Source organism: Zootoca vivipara, chromosome 14 (assembly GCF_965207765.1).
Source record: "Zootoca vivipara chromosome 14, rZooViv2.hap1.1, whole genome shotgun sequence".
NCBI lineage: Eukaryota > Metazoa > Chordata > Lepidosauria > Squamata > Lacertidae > Zootoca > Zootoca vivipara.
The window spans coordinates 39409225-39431490 of NC_142597.1; the positions used below are offsets into that span (position 1 = coordinate 39409225).

The 22266-nt window shown below is 44.8% G+C and overlaps 1 protein-coding gene across 7 annotated transcripts in view; it reads left to right on the plus strand.

Moving 5' to 3' along the window:
* Nucleotides 1-22266, plus strand: part of HNF1B (HNF1 homeobox B) — a 63474-nt gene that overhangs the window by 20976 nt on the left and 20232 nt on the right. For 4 of the 7 annotated variants that reach the window (XM_035139220.3, XM_035139219.3, XM_088658122.1 and 1 more), the window contains exons 3-4: nt 2215-2479; nt 5687-5925. In XM_035139220.3, the coding sequence (XP_034995111.3) occupies nt 2215-2479; nt 5687-5925 (504 nt within the window). The remainder of the gene's footprint in view (nt 1-2214; nt 2480-5686; nt 5926-22266) is intronic. The other 3 variants (XM_088658125.1, XM_035139222.3, XM_088658124.1) reach the window with 1 other exon arrangement.

Sequence of the window (22266 nt, forward strand, 5' to 3'; positions counted from 1 at the left end):
GAGCGGGCCTAGAGCCGGCCCTGGGTACACAGAATTATAGCATGAAGCTAGGGCCCATCCAGGGCTTGTCTGAGACCTGGGGCGACAGGGAGGCATGGGGTGTTCTTGGCATGACAGCATAAGTCTGGCATAGCCCTTCAAGGCCCGGGGCAAGTACAGTGGTAACTCTACTTATTACGAATGTTTCTACTTACGAATGGAGCTCTGTCCGCCATCTTGGATGCGGTTTAGATAGGATTTTTTCTACTTACGAATTTTTAGATAGGGTTGCTTCGACTTACGGATTTTTTCTCCCAATGCATTCCTATGGGATTTGACTTACACATTTTTTCGACTTACGAATGTGCGTTTGGAATGTATTAAATTTGTAAGTAGAGGTACCACTGTATACCCAGTTGCCCCTTCTGCATGGGCTTGTCCCTGACCACTGACTCTACTGAATGGGCTGATGGGAGATGGACCATGAACATCTGGAGGGCTACATATGTTCCCCACCCCTGACATAAAGGGCTTAACTTGAGATCATCTGCCCACTTCTTACACACAAGCACGGGCTTGGTAGTCAAATTCAAGGGCCCTCCTCTGAATCTTATGCAACTTTTGGATTGAGAGAGGGCATTCAGCATAGATTGAGAGAGGGCACAGCTGGTGGTCCCAGATGTAGGATTCCCTCCCCAGGGAGGTTTGCCTGGCACCAAATCTAATGTGTTTTTAAATTTTCCTAGCATATTGATTAAGTCGGTTTTATTGGCTCAGCCAGATTTTATTACTCTGCTCTTCTATGTCTCTTGTGTTGAAATTTTCATACTCTTGTTTGCTTGTTTAGCTTTTTGCTTTCTATTTTGCCATGGCTAATAGCTAAGAAAATACAGTTATTACCTATAAACAATTTTGCCATGGCTAATAGCTAAGAAAATACAGTTATTGCCTACAAACAATGGGTATTTATTGTATGCCTTTTATTATTATTATTATTATTATTATTATTATTATTATTCAGCTGCCAGGGGGATTTTTTTAAATGGAAGGGCAGGGAATTCTCTAAATGCAATAAGTGAACAAATAAACAATAAGCAGACTGGAGCCTTTTTGAACTATTTGTCCCTCGCTAGATTGAAGTTTAAACATTTCAGCATTGCTTGTCTTGGGGTGGAAGAACTATAGGTCGAGCCTAGGCCTTTGAACGTGGACTGCCACTGAGCAGTTTTCAAGGGTAAAATACCTGGTGGGAGGGGAGGCTACCTTTTCTTTTAGCTGGGATCATCTCAGTGTGAACTTTGAGTGGAAGAAAAACAGCTTTGGGGGGTAAATCCCAAGAAGGGTTAAGCATTCATGGATATACATGGGGCAGGTAAGGGGGCAGTCCCCGACCTGATGAAACATAACCCCCAGATTCCCAGTTTTCATTTTAAAAAATAATATGTTTCTAGCATTTGCACCTATGAGGTAAAATGTAGAGGCACTGTTCTCCCCATTTTTTTGGTCAGAAACTAGCGTGCTCACCACTTCAGTCGTTTACTAAAGCCCCCCCACTCTGTAGCCACAATGTCTCCAGTTTTGAGACACAGAAATATTCCTGCAGATTGCTCCCATCTGCTGCTTCTCTGCTTGAAAGCAGGTTCCCAACCCACCAATTCACTGCAGCATGTTCAAAGAAATGGGCCCATCATGTGCCTTTCTTAGCTGGAAAGAGGTTTTTAAAAGCTCGATGTGTTTCCTTAATCACACAATCTGTACAAAATGGAGGATCGTTAATTGTTGTAGTGGGAAGCAATTGCTGTCCCTTGGGGCAAATAAGATCTCCAGAGGGGTTTTCCCCTGCTCTCCCCACACTTAACCTAGCAGTTCAAAAGCACGTGCCTCTTGCGCCAGGAGGAATAGCCTAGGTCAGGGGAATAGCCAACGGTGGTGCCCTCCAGGAGTGGATGGGCTCCAGCTCCCATCATTCCTGTCCACTGGGGCTGATGGGAGTTGTAGTCCAATAACATTCAGAGGTTGCCAAGCCAACAACTTTTTTTCAGTCCGGGTTTTCACTGTTTGAATTATGGCAACCCTAATGTTAAGGCTACCCTTGGCCCCAGAGCAATCATAGGAGAAGCTTGATCAGACTGGCTGACTTCCATGAAGTGAAGTGAACTCTTGTGCAATGAAGGTTTTCTTGTTGAGTGGCGGCGGCTATAGGCCCGATCAAAATCTGCTCCTTTCTCTTTTCAGAATTCAACCAGACAGTCCAGGGTTCGGGAAATATGACAGACAAAAGCAGTCAAGATCAGCTGCTGTTTCTCTTTCCAGAATTCAACCAGCAAAGCCAGGGGGTGGGGCAGCTGGACGACCCCTGCGCCGAAACGCCCAGCAAGAAGATGAGGCGGAACCGGTTCAAGTGGGGCCCCGCTTCGCAGCAGATCTTGTACCAGGCCTATGATCGGCAAAAGAATCCCAGCAAGGAGGAAAGGGAGGCCCTGGTTGAGGAGTGCAACAGGTAAACAGAAATAAGGGGGTATATCTGTCCTCCCTTTCCGTTGCGTCACATGGATTTGCATTCATCAAAGCGAGGTTCAATGTGTTTCCATCTAATGCAGGCATCCCCAAACTGCAGCCCTCCAGATGTTTTGGCCTACAACTCCCATGATCCCTAGCTAACAGGACCAGTGGTTTGGGAAGATGGGAATTGTAGTCCAAAACATCTGGAGGGCCGAAGTTTGGGGAATGTATTGAGCCACAGGTTCTCCAAAGGCCAAGTTTCCATTTTATGTGCTTGCGATAATAAATCAATAGAATCCCTTTACCATATAATGGTTTAATTGCCCCCTGCACACTGTTGCTCGGACCAGCGTTCTAAATCCAATAATTTTTGGAGATGGCAGATAAACCATCTGAGTCCCATTTAGCATGTGTGCTTCAAGACAATGACCCGCACACAGAACATTGCAGGTAGCAAGATTTCTGATTTCAGTTCTTTCTCACAAAAGGCGAACTGGAATGCTCCACAATTATTGACATTTTAACACATTATTTGATTTATTATCAGTATTCATATGTGATATTTAAAGATTGCGCCCCCTATATGTGGTGGTGTAATCATTTTATAGTCACATTTTATTTATGTATCAGAAATGTGTATGTGCATTTTATGTTATTGATCCATTTTTATTTCTGTGGGCTTATAGCCGAAATAAAGATATCTATCTATCTAAATAAGGGGGTGAAATAAGTGCCCATCAGAACACCTAAAACTTAAACCCTGCACAAAAGACAAAGGCGTCTTCCCCCCTGTCTTGCTTCTAATTAGTTGTTGGCAGAGGGCAAAGCCTGCATTGTTTTCGTTAACCCCCATTGTGTGAAGTGTCTGGCACGTCCTGTGTCAAAAGAAAAAGAACCTGGTATTCTCACCATCTAGCATAAGTCAACAACGGAGATTGGGTAAGGCTTGCAGGAGTTTGAGACTCAGCCCTCCACCAAGTTAAATTCAGTCCCCGAGGAGGTTTATTAGCGACGGACCCCCAAATTAGGGACCCCCTCCAAACCTGTGCCAAATGTGGGGTTTTCACTGCAAAACATTGGCACCAGTTTGGAGGGGATCCAAAACTGTGTTCTTCGTAGTTAATGGGGCCTCCGCAAGGGATGTATAATGGCCCCTGGTTTTGTAGGCGGCTGAAAGCAAAATATAATCTGGTTATTCTCATTGGGATTTCCAAGCCGCTCTTCACAAAAATGGCCCCAGGGCAGATTATGACAATATAAAAAATACAATATTGAAACTGAGCTCCTAGTGTTGAGTTGAGCAACTTTTCCCAGTCCAACGGCAATATTTCATTGAGGGCAACATTTTGTGATGTGCAACCAGTCACTACTGAAGACTGGGCAGAGCAATGGTATGATCCCTACATTTTAAAGCAGGTTATATTTCAGCCATGCAAAAGGCAAAGGTTTGTATACCCACACCCTTTTAGGGGAGGGGGGGGGGCTAGAAAGCCCCAGAAGCATTCATAGGCATGTGTTTATGCGTTTTAAAAAGATGTGCTGGAAAGGGTTCATGGTGAATAACAAAGCTTTACATCACTATTATATGCCTGGAGCAGTTTCAGAAATATTTTGAATGTATTTTTGTACTTTCGTTTCATCTGCACAAGTTCCCATGTAGCCTTTTCAAAGTTGATGATGGTAAATATGATGATTTAAGCAAACAAATATTTATTTACCGTATTTCGTAAGATTTATACAGCGCTTGGCTGCAAAAAAAAAAAAAAAAAAACCACCCCACAACACCTAAAAGCATTTTGCAAAAAGATAAAACCAGGAAATCAAGGAAAATTTACAACCACACTTCAAAACATAAAAAGTTCAATTGCTAAAAACAAATGAAACTTCAACCTTCTAAGCATCCGGGTAAACTTGTGTAAACAAGAAAGTTTTTAGCAGGCGCTAGAAAGAGTCCTGTAAAGATGCCTCCTTGATCTCAACAAGCAGGCAAATTTAATTTTGTCTTAAATTAAAAACACCAACCTGTTATAGTACTAATTTTATCCAGAGTCTCTCTTTTCTGTAATAGCATGGCTTAAAAGGAAGGCCATGTATTATTATACAAGCATGCTAATTTCCTTCCACAGGAAACCTACCAGAATGTCCCACCTTGGAGGCTGATGGATCTCTATGGATTCCTGAGAGCCCTTTGTGAAGTGGAGGGTGGTCCATTTGGGAGAACTGCCCCACCAACCCCAGTCTGCCCTCAGCTAGCCCCCAACTTTTCTGCCCCCTTACTAATCATCAGGCATGGGGTTGAGACTGGCTGTCATCTTCCTCCTCCTCAGTCTCAGTGTCGCCCTTGTATAACTCAGCAGGGAGGAGGATGGAGACAAAACTAGAATTGGTCCCCTCTGCCTGTCCAATGGGCTCCAGCCAGTACTGCCTTGGATCATTTTTGCTTAGTTCAGCTGGTGTTCCTGTTGATTGCTCTGAGGGGTAGAGAAGATGGCCCAGGCGATGCGGTTGATAGAAGCAAAATACCATCTCCTTCTGTGCAAAGCTTGTCTTTCACCTTGGGTTTTCGGTTCCCTTAAGTCCCTACTGAGTGTGGCCAGTGGTCAGGAATGATGGGACTTTCGTTTATTTAAGTGGCAAAATTTATATACCCATTGACTGTAAATCAAAATTCTAAGCCATTTATTTTTTAAAAAAAAGTCAAGAAAAGACTAAAGTTGAAAATGTGAGTGTGTGTGCACGCGCAATCCTAAATATAAGTAAAATCAAGAGTTAAGCTAAAAGCAGATTAAAGCACATTCCAGCTTTTACATAGGTTTTCCTGAACAAAAACGTTTTTAGCAGGTGCCGGAAGTAGTACAGCAAAGGTGAATAAGTTAAGTGTTAAGTTCTGAACACCAGTGGAATCTGTCACCCTTAGAAGCCTATCCCATAATAAATTCATTAAGTCTTTAAGGCACTTCGACTGCTGGAGACAGTATGCTTCTGGATGTCAGTTTGCTGCAAACCACAGGAAGGACGGATCCTGTTGTGCTCAGGTCCTGCTTGTGGGCTCCCCAGAGGCATTTGGTTGGCCACTGTGAGAACAGGATGCCTAACTAGGTGGACCACTGGCCTGATCCAGCAGTGCCAGGATAGCTCTGGTTGCCTACCGAAGGCTTTTATTGCAAGCTTTTCCAATGAGCTCTCTTTATTCTTCTCCTCCTAGGGCAGAATGCCACCAGCGGGGCGTGTCCCCCTCTAAGGCACATGGACTGGGTTCGAATTTGGTGACAGAAGTCCGGGTCTACAACTGGTTTGCGAACCGGAGGAAAGAGGAGGCTTTTCGTCAGAAGCTGGCTATGGATGCTTACAGCACAGGCCAACCTCACAGCATGAACCTTTTGCTCTCCCACAATTCCCCCCATCATGCGCAACCCAGCTCTTCCCCACCAAGCAAAATGCCAGGTAAGGAAATGCGGGGAGAGAGGATTATGAGAATTATGTGTTTCCCTAGCAAACACTGTTATAAGCACTTGCGGTGTTTGCTGTTTATAGTACATTTCAGAGTAAATGACGACTTAACAAAGTGACATAACCAGAAGTAGTTCACTGCCTGCAAGAAGCTTACAATTGAAAACAGACAACGGGGAACTCAGTAATAGAGACGGTTTGTTATACCAACATTTACGAAATCTCGTAAGTGCTGGTCTTGTGTTGCTGGGAATTCCAGGTGAGCAAGAGAGCTGTTGCATCCGGGTTTTGTTTGCTGTTTGCTGGCCACTGTGAGAACAGAGTGCGGGACAGATCTATGGCATGTCCACTTTTGGAAGACTGAGCACAGTTTTGAAAAGGTTCAGAAAGGGGCAACCAAGATGAGGAACCCCTATGGGGAGAAAGGTTACGGCATTTGGGCTTTTTTAGTTTAGAGAAGAGGCGAGTCGGAGGCAGTGTAACTGAGGTGTATAAAACTTTTCATGGTATGAGAAAAGTGAATATAGAGAAATAATAATAATAATAATAATAATAAATAAATAAATAAATATATAAATATTTCAGCTTCCAACAGAAAAAATGAAATAATATAATCTGTTAAACATTAAAAGCCTCCCTAAACAGAGCTGCCTTCAGATGTCTTCTAAAAATCTGGTAGCTGTTTTTCTCTTTGACATCTGATGGGAGGGCGTTCCACAGGGCGGGCGCCACCACCGAGAAGGCCCTCTGCCTGGTTCCCTGCAGCTTGGCTTCTCGCAACGAGGGAACCGCCAGAAGGCCCTTGGTACTGGACCTCAGTGTCCGGGCAGAACGATGGGGGTGGAGACTCTCTCCTTTTCTCAAAATACTAGAAATTTGCACCACCCAATGAAGTTAAATGCTAGATGGACAAAATAAATACTTATTTACACAGTGCAGAGTTTGCTCCAAACAGATGTAGTGATAGTCACCAATTTGGATGGCTTTAAAACAGGATTAGACAAATTGATGGAGGATAAGGCTGCCACCAATGGCTGCTAGCCACGGGGGGGGGGGGGGGCTATGTGCTGCCTCCACTGTCAAGAGGCAGTGTCCCTCGGAACAACAGTTTTTTTAAAACCTTCCTGATGCCATCATGGGCACAAATTACCATGGATGCACAATAAAAACGGGGACACCCAGAGGGGAACTTTCACTGCCTGTCTCATGCTCTCTCCCATCTGTGTTTATAGGAAGTCTTTGGTCATTTTATAACTTGTTGGGTGGACCAGAGGGTTGTCACAAAAGCAAAGCAGGATAATGGGGAGGGACGAGAGTTGGGGAAGCAGGCACATTTAAATTGGGAGAGTTTGGAAAGGGACAAGGCTAGAAGAGAGTGGTGCTTAATTGGGGGAGGTGGGGGGAGGCTATCTCAAGTGACTGAGTGGTGTAGAGCGAGGAGCATTGTTGGGCAGAACAATCCCCATTGTTCTTGTACCTGTAATCTACACACCAAAGTCAGCGAGCTCAAGAGGCAAACAACAGAAATCAGCTTTCTGACAAGCGTTAGGGTTGTGTTGGGGTCAGTGTGGGGTCACTAGCTCTTTTCTTTTGGGTCTCTGCTGCTGGTTCCTTAAACAATGCAGCATCCTCAATCTCTATCACTCTCTCTCCCCCCCCCCCTTCTAAAGGAATGGGAGGAGGGAGACAACTAATGTAATCCCACCCAGTTGCAGCATGGAAGGCGCAGAACTTCTACCGGTATCCAGCATTGCTGGTTACAAACAGGGAACTGATAAATGGCACCTTTTGAGTCATCTTTTATGATGGAAGCCCTCAAAATCTTGCATCACACTTAGGAACAGCAACGGTGCTAGAGTGCAACCAGACTTTCTGTTTTCTGGTTGGGATTGAATCACATGCCAGCACATTCAGGTTGTATGATTAAAGGTGATTTGGTACTCCTGCGCAGCACAGCTACTTGCCCCCTCCCTCCAAAAAAAAAAAAAGACCCCCCCTCACTGGATTTTATGTGGGGAGGAAAATTATGGGATCTTCCACTGGGAAAGTGTGGGATAATGACTGCTTCATGCAATGTTGTCTAACCCCTCCACCCACCAATCAGAATAAGTTCTCACTAAATACTTAAATAATGTTTTTGTTTAAGGAGGCTTTTCCTGATGGCTGACCCAGTTGTTTATAAGATATCAATTATATATCTGCATAAATATTCTTCTTTGGTTTTTAGAATTTGTCAGAACGATACCATTGTTGTGAGAATGTTACATTTTGGGGGGTCTGGGTCTGTTTTCATCTTACACAGTGCTTTGATAGCTATGAAGCAATCTTTGAATAATGTTGGTTGCATGATCCACATAATGCATTCAAAGCACATAGCTTCCACCATAAAAAGGAAGCCCGGGATCTGTCATTCGATAAGGTTGCCGGGAGTTTTAACTCTGGGAGGGGCAGGCTACAGTTCCCAGGATTCATTTAAAGCACAGTCATGTGCTTTAAATGAATGTCTTCTGACATCCTCACAAACTTGGTGCAAAGGAAACATCAGAATAAACTTTCAATAAACAGGGTGTCTGGGAGGAACCTGAATTCAGTATAACACTGGCGGTGTCAATCAGGGCCACCTTTGGACTGGACCCTCGTTCTTCTCATCAGACTACAATTGCCAGGATGTTTTGGTGGGGGAGCCATTACATCATCATCATCATCATCATCATCATCATCATCATCATTTGTTAAATAATAATATTCTTATAACACCATCCTTTACCCATAGGTCTCAGGGTGGTTCACAGCATGTTATTAATTGCAGCATAAAAATTTGTGGCTAAAATTAAAGCCTTGGAAGAACCTCAGAAGAATAATTGTCTACAGATTTCCTGAATTTCAGGCCCAAATCTCTCCCAAGCCCTTTCTGGAGTCGAACCTAGGATACACCAGAGTATGTGTGTGTTCATATCACTAAGATTAATCTTAAATGTAGTGGGATGCGGGTGGCGCTGTGGGTTAAACCACAAAGCCTAGGGCTTGCCAATCAGAAGGTCGGCGGTTCGAATCCCCGTGACGGCTCCTGTTGCTCGGTCCCTGCTCCTGCCAACCTAGCAGTTCAAAAGCACGAAGTGCAAGTAGATAAATAGGTACCGCTCCGGCGGGAAGGTAAATGGCGTTTCCGTGCGCTGCTCTGGTTTGCCAGAAGCGGCTTTGTCATGTTGGCCACATGACCAGGAAGCTGTACGCCAGCTCCCTCGGCCAGTAAAGCGAGATGAGTGCCGCAACCCCAGAGTTGCTTCTGGGGGGTGGGCTAAAAACCAATTTCAAATTTCTATTTAAGGGCAGGACACCTTTGTTTGGGGTTCCCCAAGAATTCTGGGAACTGTAGCTTGCTAGAGATTCTGGGAGTTGTAGCTCTGTGAGGGGTCTCTTACCAACTTGCAGCACCTTTAACAAACTGTAGTTCCTAGGATTGATTTGCCATGATGGTTGAAAGTGGTATAAATGTGCTTTAACTGCACGGCGTGGATATGGCTTGAGTCCACCCCACCCCCTGTATTGATTTCACCCATTTTACTTAGTCATTTTACAGCCTATTCTCTAGCAACTGAAATGCCAGGATAGCATTAGTTAAAGATATGTTAGGGCTGGGGCAGGGACAGATATGATTTTTCTGATAATGTGCTAGCACAGATCAAAATATACCTCCACATATACAGTGGTGCCTCGCAAGACGAAATTAATTCTTGCGATAATTTTGTCTTGCGAAGTGCGGTTTGCCATGGCAACAAACAAACAAACAAAAACAAAAAACCGCGGGAAAAAAAACATCTTGCGAAGCACGGCTATAGAAAACTTTGTCTTGCGAGTTACCAAAAACATCGCAAAACACTTTCGTCTTGCGAGTTTTTCGTTGCGTGAGGCATTCATCTTGTGAGGTACCACTGTACTGTGTGCGTCATGTGCCTTTGGTGTTCCTGAACATGCATTTATTATTACTACTACTACTACTACTATTATTATTATTATTGTCATTATTTGTTCATATGTACAGTATACCACTTACATACCAAAAAATGGCCATAAAATCCATAATTAAAATACACAGTAAAACATCCTAATAATAATAATAATAATAATAATAATAATAATAATAATAATAATATATTTATACCCCGCCCATCTGGCTGGGTTTCCCCAGCCACTCTGGGCGGCTTCCAACAGAAAAATAAAATACAGTAATCTATTAAACATTAAAAGCCTCCCTAAACAGGGCTGCTTTCAGATGTCTTATAAAAATCTGGTAGCTGTTTTTCTCTGTGACATCTGGTGGTTGGGCATTCCACAGGGCGGGCGCCACTACCGAGAAGGCCCTCTGCCTAGTTCCCTGCAACTTGGCTTCTTGCAGCAAGGGAACCACCAGAAGGCCCTCGCGCTAGACCACAGTGTCTGGGCAGAACAATGGGGGTGGAGGCGCTCCTTCAGGTATAGTATACTGGACCGAGGCCATCCTTAATTGGAATATGCAATAATGGAAAAACAATTGAACATCCTTAATTGGAATATGCAATAATGGAAAAAACAATTGAACAGCACAGCAATTAAAACACTTAAAAAGCTTAAAAACCAGTAAAAAGAATGAAACAATAAGTTCAGTTCAGGGGAAGGCTTGCGTAGACAGGGATGTGCCTTCAGAATGCCAGCCCTCATGGCGGCTCCTGTATTTGGGCAATGAGGGCATTTCACAAACCTGGTGCCACCGGTGTCGAAGCTCAACTCCACGCTACCACACGCTAGTAATAATCAGGCTGTGGCAAAACTACCGTTTCTCATATTTTAAGACATACCCATGAAATAAGCCATAGCAGGATTTTTAAGCATTCAAGGAATATAAGCCATACCCCGAAAATAAGACATAGTGATAGGCGCAGCAGCAATGCCGGCCGCGGCAGGAGGAGGAGGAAAAAAATAAGACATCCCTTGAAAATAAGCCATAGTGTGTTTTTTTGAGGAAAAAATAAATATAAGACGTGTCTTATAATATGAGAAACACGGTATATGGATCCCGTTAACTGATTAAAGCATGTGCTAGAGGGGAATCACAAAACCACTCCTTGCCGCCAATATTAGAATTATATATAGAGCTTGAAGTTGTCTACTCCAACCCAATTGCAAGCTTACAATTATTATTGTTGTTGTTGTTAATTACTCACCTTTGAGCTGCTAGGAGGAAAGGTGGGCTGGAAAATACAAATACAGTGGTACCTTGGTTCTCAAACTTAATCCGTTCTGGAAGTCCGTTCCAAAACCAAAGCATTCCGAAACCACGCTTTCCCATAGAAAGTAATGCAAAATGGATTAATCCATTCCAGACTTTTAAAAACAACCCCTAAAACAGCAATTTAACTTGAATTTTACTATCTAACGAGTCCATTGATCCATAAAATGAAAGCAATAAACAATATACTGCAGTCACACAATCAATCCATCAGTAGCTGAACTGGTTTCCACACAGTCACAAAAACAAAACAAAACAAACCACAAAAACAAAAACGCAAAATAAATAGCAAAAACAGACAGACCTCAGCGTAACACTCAAAACGGAGCACATTCGGCTTCCAAAAAATGTTCGCAAACCGGAACACTTACTTCCGGGTTTGCAGTGTTTGGGTCCCAAGTTGTTTGAGTACCAGGGCATTTGAGAACCAAGATACCACTGTATAACAAAAAAAATACAAATAATCATGGGAACTGTAGTTGAAGGGTGCTGGGAGCAGTAGCTCTTTGAGGAGTAAACTATAGTTCACAGGGATGTGTGTCTTAAATATGGTTTAGACGTATGGTGTGTATGTAGACGTGTTCCTTCCGACTGTCCCGGGTAGCAAATGCAGCAAGCCAAATCTGGATGTGCTTTGAAGCAGCTGCCTAAAGCGGCTCTGCTCTCTTCCCCACTGACCACGATGTGACCCTAGTGGTGGAATGTCCCACACAATACCCTTGTGACAGAGAGAGGAGCTTGCTCTCTTCTGTCAGGGCCTGATTGCTTACAAGATGCACTACCAGCACACTGTCAGCAAAATCAGCTGTTTTCAGTGTTTCCCCCGCCTGCCTTTACAATAATACGCCAGCATGGAGTCGGGGCAGGGGTGGGGGTGGGTTACCATGGCTTTGTTTCCAGCCCCCCACAACTCCTCCCGGTTATGCATGCTTAATTGACAATTAAAGTTGGGGCTTTGAACCAGTGTGGGTGCCTTTGATGTGTCCTCTGCATCCCTCCAGCATCTCTTGAGGTAGCCAATGACTTGCTTTTGTTTTTTCCCTCTTATTACGGGGGGTCACTGAGATGGTTCAACCAGTGTCCAGTTTTATTCCGAGAGGATGGAAAGGCTCTTAAATGTGGTCCTTTTAACCCACCATCCCTATATCCCTTCCTTTAAACAATAAAATAAATAGCATTGTACTTTGGGGTCAGCAAGGTTTGCCATTACTGTACAGGCCTCGTTTGCCTCAGAGGGCAGAGACTCCAGTCCGAAAGAAGAGGGCCCTGCCAACCAAAGTGAGAGACATGGAATAGTCACCACGCTGATTCTGCCTTATACTGAGTCAGGCCAATGGTCCATCTGGCTCAGCATTGTCTATACTGACTGGCAGCAGCTCTCCAGGATTTCAGACAAAGGTCATAGAATCATAGAGTTGGAAGAGACCACAAGGGCCATCCAGTCCAACCCCCTGCCAAGCAGGAAACACCATCAAAGCATTCCTGACAGGTGGCTTAAAGACCTCCAAAGAAGGAGACTCCACCACACTCCTTGGCAGCAAATTCCACTGTCGAACAGCTCTTACTGTCAGGAAGTTCTTCCTAATGTTTAGGTTGAAGCTTCTTTCTTTATAGCTTGAATCCATTGCTCCGTGTCCGCTTCTCTGGAGCAGCAGAAAACAACCTTTCACCCTCCTCTATATGACATCCTTTGATATATTTGAACATGGCTATCATATCACCCCTTAACCTTCTCTTCTCCAGGCTAAACATACCCAGCTCCCTAAGCCGTTCCTCATAAGGCATTGTCTCCAGGCCTTTGACCATTTTGGTCTCTCCCAGCCCTATCTGGAGGGGCCAGTAATTGAACCTGGGACCTACTGCATGCAAAGCTTAGCCACAGTGCATCCCAGGAACACAGGAAGCTGCAATATACTTCTCTGGTCCATTTAGTTCAGTATTGTCTGCCCTGACTGGCAGCAGCTCTCCATGACTTTTCCTTCACCTATTACCTGATCTTTTTTAAACTGAGCATGCCTGGGACCTTCTGCATGCAAAACAGAAGCTCTACCAGTAAGCAGCAGCCCTTCTCTCACCCCTTTCCTGGAAAGAGCTACTTAGTTAAAACTTGTACCCCTCATTTCCACAAGTTTCTGATGGCTTCCAGGAACTGTAGCTCTGTGGAAGGTAAACTACAGTATGCACGCAGAAGGTTCAATCCCTGGTATCTCCTCTCTGAAATCCTGCAGAGCTGCTGCCTTTCAGTGTAGACAATACTAAACGAGGTGGACCAATGGAAGGCAGCTTCCTATGTTTCCATGTCTAGAGGGAAGGGCCATAGCTCAGTGGTAGGGCACCTGCTTTGCATGCAGAAGGTCCTAGGTTCAAAACCCAGCATCTCCACGTAGTTGGTGATGGGAGAGACCCGCCCTTTTTTGCCCTAGCCTCTGCAGAGCTGCTGCCACTCAGAACAGACAATCTGTGGGTTAAACCACGGCGCCTAGGGCTTGCCGATCACAAGGTCGGCGGTTCGAATCCCCGTGACGGGGTGAGCTCCCATTGCTCGGTCCCTGCTCCTGCCAACCTAGCAGTTCGAAAGCACGTCAAAGTGCAAGTAGATAAATAGGTACCGCTCCAGCAGGAAGGTAAACGGCGTTTCCGTGTGCTGCTGTGGTTCGCCAGAAGCGGCGTTGTCATGCTGGCCACATGACCTGGAAGCTGTACGCCAGCTCCCTCTGCCAATAATGCGAGATGAGCACCGCAACCCCAGAGTCGGTCACGACTGGACCTAATGGTCAGGGGTCCCTTTACCTTTAAGCTAGGTGGGCAAATAGTCTGACCTGGTACAGTATAAGGAATCTTTTTATATACCAGTGGCTGAGAATCACAAATTGGGGAGAGCGTTCTTGCTGTTAGGTCCTGCTTGTGGGCTTCTCTAAGACATCTGGATGGTCCGTGTGTGACAGAGGGTGGTGGGCTAGACAGTTTCTTGGTCCAATCTAGCAGGGCTCTACTGTGTTTACTCTAGAATGTATCCCAGAATCCTTTGCCACACACTGGAGATCCTTCCACAGTCCTGCACATCAGGCTTTCCTAAGCAGCTGATGTGCAAAGGATCCCTTCCGGAGACTGAAAGAAAAAGGGCTGAAACCTACTGCTGTAAAGCTCTTCGTTGGAGGTTTAATATCCCCTCTTTAATTTACTCACCTGCACAATGCAAGGGGCAGGGGAGAGATGGAATTTGCAACTCCCCACAGGCCGGCTGTTTTTTTTTTGTTTTTTTTGCTGACCCCACTGATGACTCTCCATGCTGGGATTTGAACTGTCCTTGCACTGTTTCTGTAGGGTTGTCTGGAGCACTAAATTCCTTAACTGCTTAATAGCATGCCTCAAATCGTCTGCAACCCTCTTCTGTCCCAAGCCACTCTAGCCAGTACTAAATAATGTGCAACGGTTGTATGCAATTAAGCTTTGAATTATGAAGGGATGAGGAAAGAGGTAGAGCATAATTTATACATATTTTTTTGTGTGTCTGTAACTTTCTTTAAACCTTCTTAAGGGGATGGCAAAAGGGGAGGTTTGTTTTTAAAATTGCTGATGACAATTTTTATTGTGTCTGCTTGCACAACAACCCTGTGCTGTAGTTCACTATAACTCCCATTTTACAGATGAGGGACTGAGGATCCAGACAAAGGTTGCTTCCAGGCCACATGCTTACTGAGTTCCATCCTGATTTCTTTGCACAAGGTTTGTGGGGAAGTTAGACAACATTGGCCGTTTATTAAGCATTCATTCTGATTTGTGCGCAGGAAGGTTAAACACTGTTGCATGAAGCAATTGTAATTCCATAGTTTTCCAGGGCATCTTCTCATCACTTTCCTTATCGCAAAAAGTCCCCTTTGTCTTTGTCTTTTCTTTCTTTCTTTTTGGAAGCAGGCTTGTTGCTCAAGAGCTCCAAATGGACTTTCATTACACAATCCTGAATTTTCCAGGATGAGATTAAATCCCACCTGAAAACAGTGACAGTCTGCCCCATAGATAATTCCCTAGTGCAGGTTCAGCCCAATATACTTTGCTGCCTGAAGTGTTATCCTCCTTTTATGTGCATTTCCCCAGAAATTTCTGTATTGCAATCATCATCATCATCTTTTGGGCCAGTGGGTTTGTCGCTCAGGAGCTCCACTTCAACTTTAATTCTGCAACCTGAATTTACCAGAAAATAGTGACAGTCTGGGAAGTGCCATCTATAAAATCAGACATTTGAGGGTAGGAAAGTAACAGGGAAATGTACTCAAGAGGGTTGGATAAATGACTGCATAACTACCCTGCAAGCAAATAAGGAAAAATGCTCATTTTTGTATAATCTTCCTGCAAACAAATCTGAACAAATGGTCAATGAAGACTGGGCATTGTTTAACCTCTGCATAAGCCTTGTGCAAGCAAATGAAGATGAAATGCTCAAATAAACAGTTCATCATATACCAGATGGGTGGGGTATAAATAATAAATTACTACTACTACTACTACTACTACTATTATCTGGAGGATCCCAAGATGGTACTTGGGACTTAATTTGGGCCAGGATTGAGCCTGGGCATCTGCTTTCAAATAGCTAGACTTGACCCTGAAATGTGTGAATTAAAGAAATTAATGAATTACATTTCCCGTGAGTGTATTTCACTCACCGTGGAGTAGCTAAAGAGAGTTCAGTCACACCAGAGATGAACTGTAACGTAACCAGGGTGGTGTTTTGGAATGGACGTGGCATCCATTCTGACATCTCTTTTTCTAGTATAAATCAACTCATCAAAAGTCAACCACATCAGAGATCATGCTAACTTATTCTTCATGTAAAGGAGACAAGTGCCTTCTTCTTTAATTATACCCCTGTTTCTACATGTATTAAGATTTCCAGTGTTTTGGAATAAAGTTGTGGGGGTTACTTTTCTGGGGGAAGGGGAGCACTTAAAGCGGTTCTCAGTGATTTATTCCTCCCCATTCTACTGCTAGGAGGAGCAACAGAATGCTGGATTTGAATGCCAAAGGGGGAACGGCCCATCCAAGCCCCATATTTTACGCTTTCTTGCTCATTATTGTGTTGTATCAGCTCAACACGTTGTTTAGGAACCTTTTCTGGTTTTATTGGGGATAATTAGAGTTTTATGGCGCCAGCCAAATAGGCAAAGGAGGACAGTCACAATAAACTGGTTTATAATGGACATAAACAATTCGCCCTACAGCCGCAGGAGAGCACCTTTTGAGTGGCACTCTCTCGTAGCTTTTGCTGGCTCTCTCAATAGAATCCGTGGGCTCTTGTAGATGAAATGGTACAAAGGCAGAAATGTTTGGTAGATCGGCCTTTTTTGGGGGGGGGGGTTGCTGGAAAGAGCTCCCCCCCCCCGCGAGTCAGAAGGGGTTATCCACACTTCCTCTTTCCCTGCTTCTTTCCCCAGAGAGAAACCATTCCTTAGTGCTCAGTCATAGGAAAAAGGCACTCCGGTTTTCAGTGGATTACTGTTTATTCTGATTTAGAACCACTTGGACCCATGCCTTCAGAACTGTAGAAAAAGCCCTTAGTGACTTGGAGACTTTGTGGACAATGGGGTAGGTTTCCTTCCTCTGCTATGTGCGGCTTATGAACTAAAAAGTCACAGCCACCCCATACATTTAATCCCTGTTGCACCACTTCAACGGCCATGGTTCCCCACCTAAAGAATCACGGGGACTGTAGTTTGCTAAAGGTGCTGGGAATTCTAGCTCTGTGAGGGCTCCCCTAAAAAAACCAAAACCCTCAGCATCCTTAACAAACTACAGCCCCCAGGATTCTTTAGGGGAAGCCATGGAAGCTCAAAGCTTGGTATCATAGTGCTTTAAATGTATGGTGTGAATATAACCAAAATAAAACATCCAGTTTTAGGAGGGGGAAGTATTAAAAATAAAACTGCCGGTAATGACACGCTTTTATATTAAAAAAATATATGGCATGGCACGATTTGGAATACAGTGGCACCTCCGGTTGTGAATGGGATCCGTTCCAGAGCTCCGGTCGCATCCCGAGGAATTCGCAGCCGGAGGTGCCGCTTCTGTGCATGTGCGAGGCACGTAAAGTGCTTCTGCGCATGCGCACGCAGCGAAACCTGGAAAAATACTTCCAGGTTTGCCACGTGCGTATCCCGAAGGATAGGTAACCGGAGGTAAACACAACAAGAGGTACCACTGTACTTGAATTTGGTTAGGAGCAGAGGAACTTGCCTTATACGGTGTCCGACTGTAATCCATCTAGCTCAGTATTGTCTACACTGACAGGCCAGGGACATTGCTAGTCTTGCTTGGAGATATTGGGGAGTGAACCTGGGACCTTCTGCATGCAAAGCAGATGCTCTCTACCACTGAGCTACAGTCACTCTGTTCCGAGAGCCCTGTCTCAAAATAATAATAATAATAATAATAATAATAATAATAATAATAATAATAATAATAATTTATTAAATTAATATACAGCCCTTCACCCGAAGATCACAGGGCAGTTCACAACATAAAAAAGCAAAATGAAAACATGCATGATAAGAACAAAAACAAGAACAAACCCATAACCCCCACTCCCACAAACACATTTAAAAGGACATATAATGAGCCCTATAGGGACCCAGGTGGCGCTGTGGTTAAACCACTGAGCCTAGGGCTTGCTGATCAGAAGGTCGGTGGTTCGAATCCCTGTGACGGGGTGAGCTCCCGTTGCTTGGTCCCAGCTCCTGCCAACCAAGCAGTTTGAAAGCATGTCAAAATGCAAGTAGATAAATAGGAACCGCTACAGCGGGAAGGTAAACGGCGTTTCCATGTGCTGCTCTGGTTCGCCAGAAGCGGCTTTGTCATGCTGGCCACATGACCTGGAAGCTGTACGCCGGCTCCCTCGGCCAATAATGCGAGATGAGCGCCGCAACCGCAGAGTCGGTCACGACTGGACCTAATGGTCAGGGGTCCCTTTACCTTTACCTTTATAATGAGCCCTAGACCTGGTTAAAGAGAATGTTTTCACCTGGCACCTAAAGATATGTAATGAAAGCACCAGGCAAGCTGGAAAAGTTGGACAGGGGCAGAAAAAGGCAATAAAACCAGTGTATGTACAATACCTTCCCTATGAGGAAAAGACGATGCATCTTTCTCGTTTGAGGGTAGGAGGGAATTGTTAAGGTGAGGTTTTATGAAATTAGGCATGGCATGGAGAGCAAACCTTTTCTCCCTCTCCCATAATGCTAGAATTCAAGGTCATCCAAGTTAAATTCATGGGCAATGGATCCAGAACAGACAAAGGGCCTCTCCAGACGGGTGTTTTATTGTGGGTCAGTTCTGCAGCATGTTGTTGACACAGAAATAGTGCATTAGTGGTTGATTTATTATACTTTACTTTATTTTGTGGTGCTTTTCTATGAGCACTGTCTCAAGGGGCTATAGTGGAACAAAAGTGGAACAAAAATAAACCAGGACATGGTGGCGTAAAAATGGGTTTGGGATTCCATCAGGAAGTTACAGGATACAAACTACTGGAAATGAAGCAGTGTGACTGCCCCAAAACTTTTGCAGGTACATACAGTGTTGGAAGTGGGATTGTGTGCGTGACCGCCCAGATACTATCATAAGCTCAAATCATCATGAGTGTTCGATAAAAAGGATGTCAGGAGGAACCCGAAAGGAAATATCCCCCCCCCAACCTACTCACAATGTGAAATTTGAGATGGGATCTGCTTTGGAAAGTTTCACCAAACAAGCCCATGTGTTTAGGAAACCAATATTTTCTGTGCTTGGGCAGGAAAACACGAAGCAACCAATAAAAGCATTTGATGGGCTCTGCAACCTGGTGTCGGAAACAATAGTTCAGGTCCCATAAACAAGACTTTTATATTCCGTCTGCTCCTCTACTAAAGCCATCTTTATGAAGCAAGGCGCAGTCATGCAGAGGTGGTTTTTCTGTCAGGCTTTGCTGCTGAGAGCTAATGGCAGAGTGAGCTCCGGGAAGAATGAAACCTCTCCATGCCACAAGAGCCTCACGCTGTGGCAAGGGAAGAGGGCGAACAATGGGCTGGGCTTTTCAATGCCTGTCTCGCCCAGGTTTTCCATAAACCGCAGGCAATATCCTTCGCACAATATATTATCCCAAGACATTCAGAAGCCAGGGAATCTTTACCTTCCAGGCATGCTGCTGAGGATTCTCAATATTTATTTGTTCATTCCAAGCCAGGGATATCATGTTGGTTGCTGCCATTTCATTTCCAGGGCCAATTCAAAGTGCTCATATTAGCATTTAAAGCCCTGAACGACTTGAGCCTCAAATATATTTGAGAAACCACCTCCTTCCCTATAGACCGTCTCAGGTGTTAAGATCATCAGAGGAGGTTCCTCTTGGTAGTTCCTTCACCATCAGGTTTTTTTGGGGGGGGTGTGTCTGCCCGGGAGAGGGCATCTGGTACGCAGGCTGAGACCCTACCTGCCCGCAGACTGTCTCACCAGAGTGGTGCATGCTCTAGTTATCTCCCGCTTGGACTACTGCAATGCACTCTACGTGGGGCTACCTTTGAAGGTGACCTGGAAACTACAACTAATCCAGAATGCGGCAGCTAGACTGGTGACTGGGAGCAGTCGCCGAGACCACATAACACTAGGTCTTGAAAGACCTGCATTGGCTCCCAGTACGTTTCCGAGCACAATTCAAAGTGTTGGTGCTGACCTTTAAAGCCGTAAACGGCCTCAGTCCTATATACCTGAAGGAGCGTCTCCACCCCCATTGTTCAACACTGAGATCCAGCGCCGAGGGCCTTCTGGCGGTTCCCTCACTGCGAGAAGCAAAGCTACAGGGAACCAGGCAGAGGGCCTTCTCGGTAGTGGCGCCCGCCCTGTGGAATGCCCTTCCATTGGAGGTTAGGGAGATGAACAACTACCTGACATTTAGAAAACACCTAAAAGCAGCCCTGTTTAGGGAAGTTTTTAATCTGTGATATTTTAATGTATTTTTGTATTAGTTGGAAGCCGCCCAGAGTGGTGGGGGAAACCCAGCCAGATGGGTGGGGTATGAATAAATAAATAAATAAATAAATAAATAAATAAATAAATAGTTGCAGCCCCTGAATTGTGGAGAATTCCCTCCCCACAAAGGTGCACCCAGCACCTTTACTATGTAGTCTTAGTTTGTTGAACGCACAACATTTTGCCCTGGACTTTGACTCCATACACACATACAGAGAGGGGGCAGGCAAGGGAGATCAGGAGTAGGACTGGGCAATATATTGATATATCGTCCAAAACCGGTTTGAAGTCCATATTGTGATATCCGTTTCATAATTTTTGACTTGGCAATGTATCATAAATTGTGTGTGTGTGTGTGTGTGTGTGTGTGTGTGATTGTGATGCAAAAATCACAATGGGGGGAAAACCGTGAAGCCAGCCAATGCCTCTACAGAGCTCCACCCAGAGCTCCACTTAGGACATCGTGATATATCAGTACAGTATATCACAATGTTTGGCTGGTGATGTTCAAAGAATATTTATTGAGCAATGGTATATCTGGAATCCTAATGGGAGACCAAAGCTGAATCTGGTTTAAAACTAAAGAAATAAAAAATGTAAATGGAATAGAAAATTAGCAAGCAGAAATTATAACTGTGCGGCAAAATAATGTAAATATCCTGTTTCCCCGAAAATAAGACATACCCATAAAATAAGCCATAGCAGGATTTCTAAGCATTTGCGCAATATAAGCCATACCCCAAAAATAAGACATAGTGATAGGCGCAGTTCTGGAGGGCGCCAAGGAAGAGGCGAGGCTGGACGCGTAATAAAAAATAAGACATCCCCTGAAAATAAGCCATAGTGTGTCTTCTTGAGGAAAAAAAAATATAAGACAGTGTCTTATTTTTGGGGAAACACAGTATATAAGCTACAGAGAGAATAATTGGAAGTTATTACCAATAAGGTGTGGATTGGATACTTATGGAAATTCAAAAGGTTTGTTCATGTTGATGTTTTTTTACCCTTTATTAATGTGCCGCTTTTTCTTTTCTTGTTTTTCTTTTCAAAATTTTGTGAGTTGTGTGAATATTGTTCAATGTATGTTTGCTGTGTGTTCAATTTTAAAATATAAACAAAGAATTTATCCTAAAAAAAAGATACAGTATATCACAATGTTGAAAACCAAGTATCGGCCAGCCCTAATGAGGAGCCTTCCTATTGTCTTCCTTGAAAACTGTAACGACAGTTAATCCATCATTAACTGTTATAATATTGTACTGTTAAATTGTTGCATCCCACTCTGGAACCACTTGGTCCCAAACCAGCTTCTTAGTAGAGATCTTTCCCAGTCTGCATCTTTACTGGAATTGTTTGTCCAGGGCCGTCTTAACCATATCTGGCGCCCTGGTGCCAAGATCCCTCCGGCGCCCCCTGGTGAGTGAGGTGGGCAGGAGGGGCACGCGGGGAGCTGAGAGACGTGGAGGAGGCAGCCCCAGGCTCGTGCTCCCTGCGCGCCTCCGGAGAGCAGCCTGAAGCCGCTCAAAACTGAGAGGCGCGGAGGAGACGGCCCCAGGCTCCCGCTCCCTGCGCGAAGCTCCGGAGGCGTGCGGGGAGCGCGAGCCTGGGGGCGCCGTGCTGTGCCTCTCAGCTGTTCAGGCGGCCCCAGGCCAGTGCTCCCCACGTGCCTCTGGAGAGTGGCCTGAAGCCGCTCAACAGCTGAGACAGAGGCGCAGCAGAGGCGGCCCCAGGCTCGTGGTCCCTGCGCGCCTCCGGAGAGCTGCCTGAAGCTGCTCAACAGCAGAGGCACGCGGAGGCAGACACCAACGTTCTGCGCCCCTTCCGCGCCCCTGATGGCCATGCGCCCTGGCGCCTTGCGCCACCCAGCCCAGGCCTAGGGACGGCCCTGTGTTTTTCAATGTCTTAAACTGTTTTATCATTTGTGAGTTTGGGCTCATCCACACAGCCCCGAATCGGAACCAATGTCATTGGGTTTTCTCCAGATTGACATTTGCTCTGATTTAGCTCCTAAAGAGCGGGTTTTTCCAGGGGAAAGCAGCAAGTCAAAGGCTTAACCACTTAGACTCATGCCT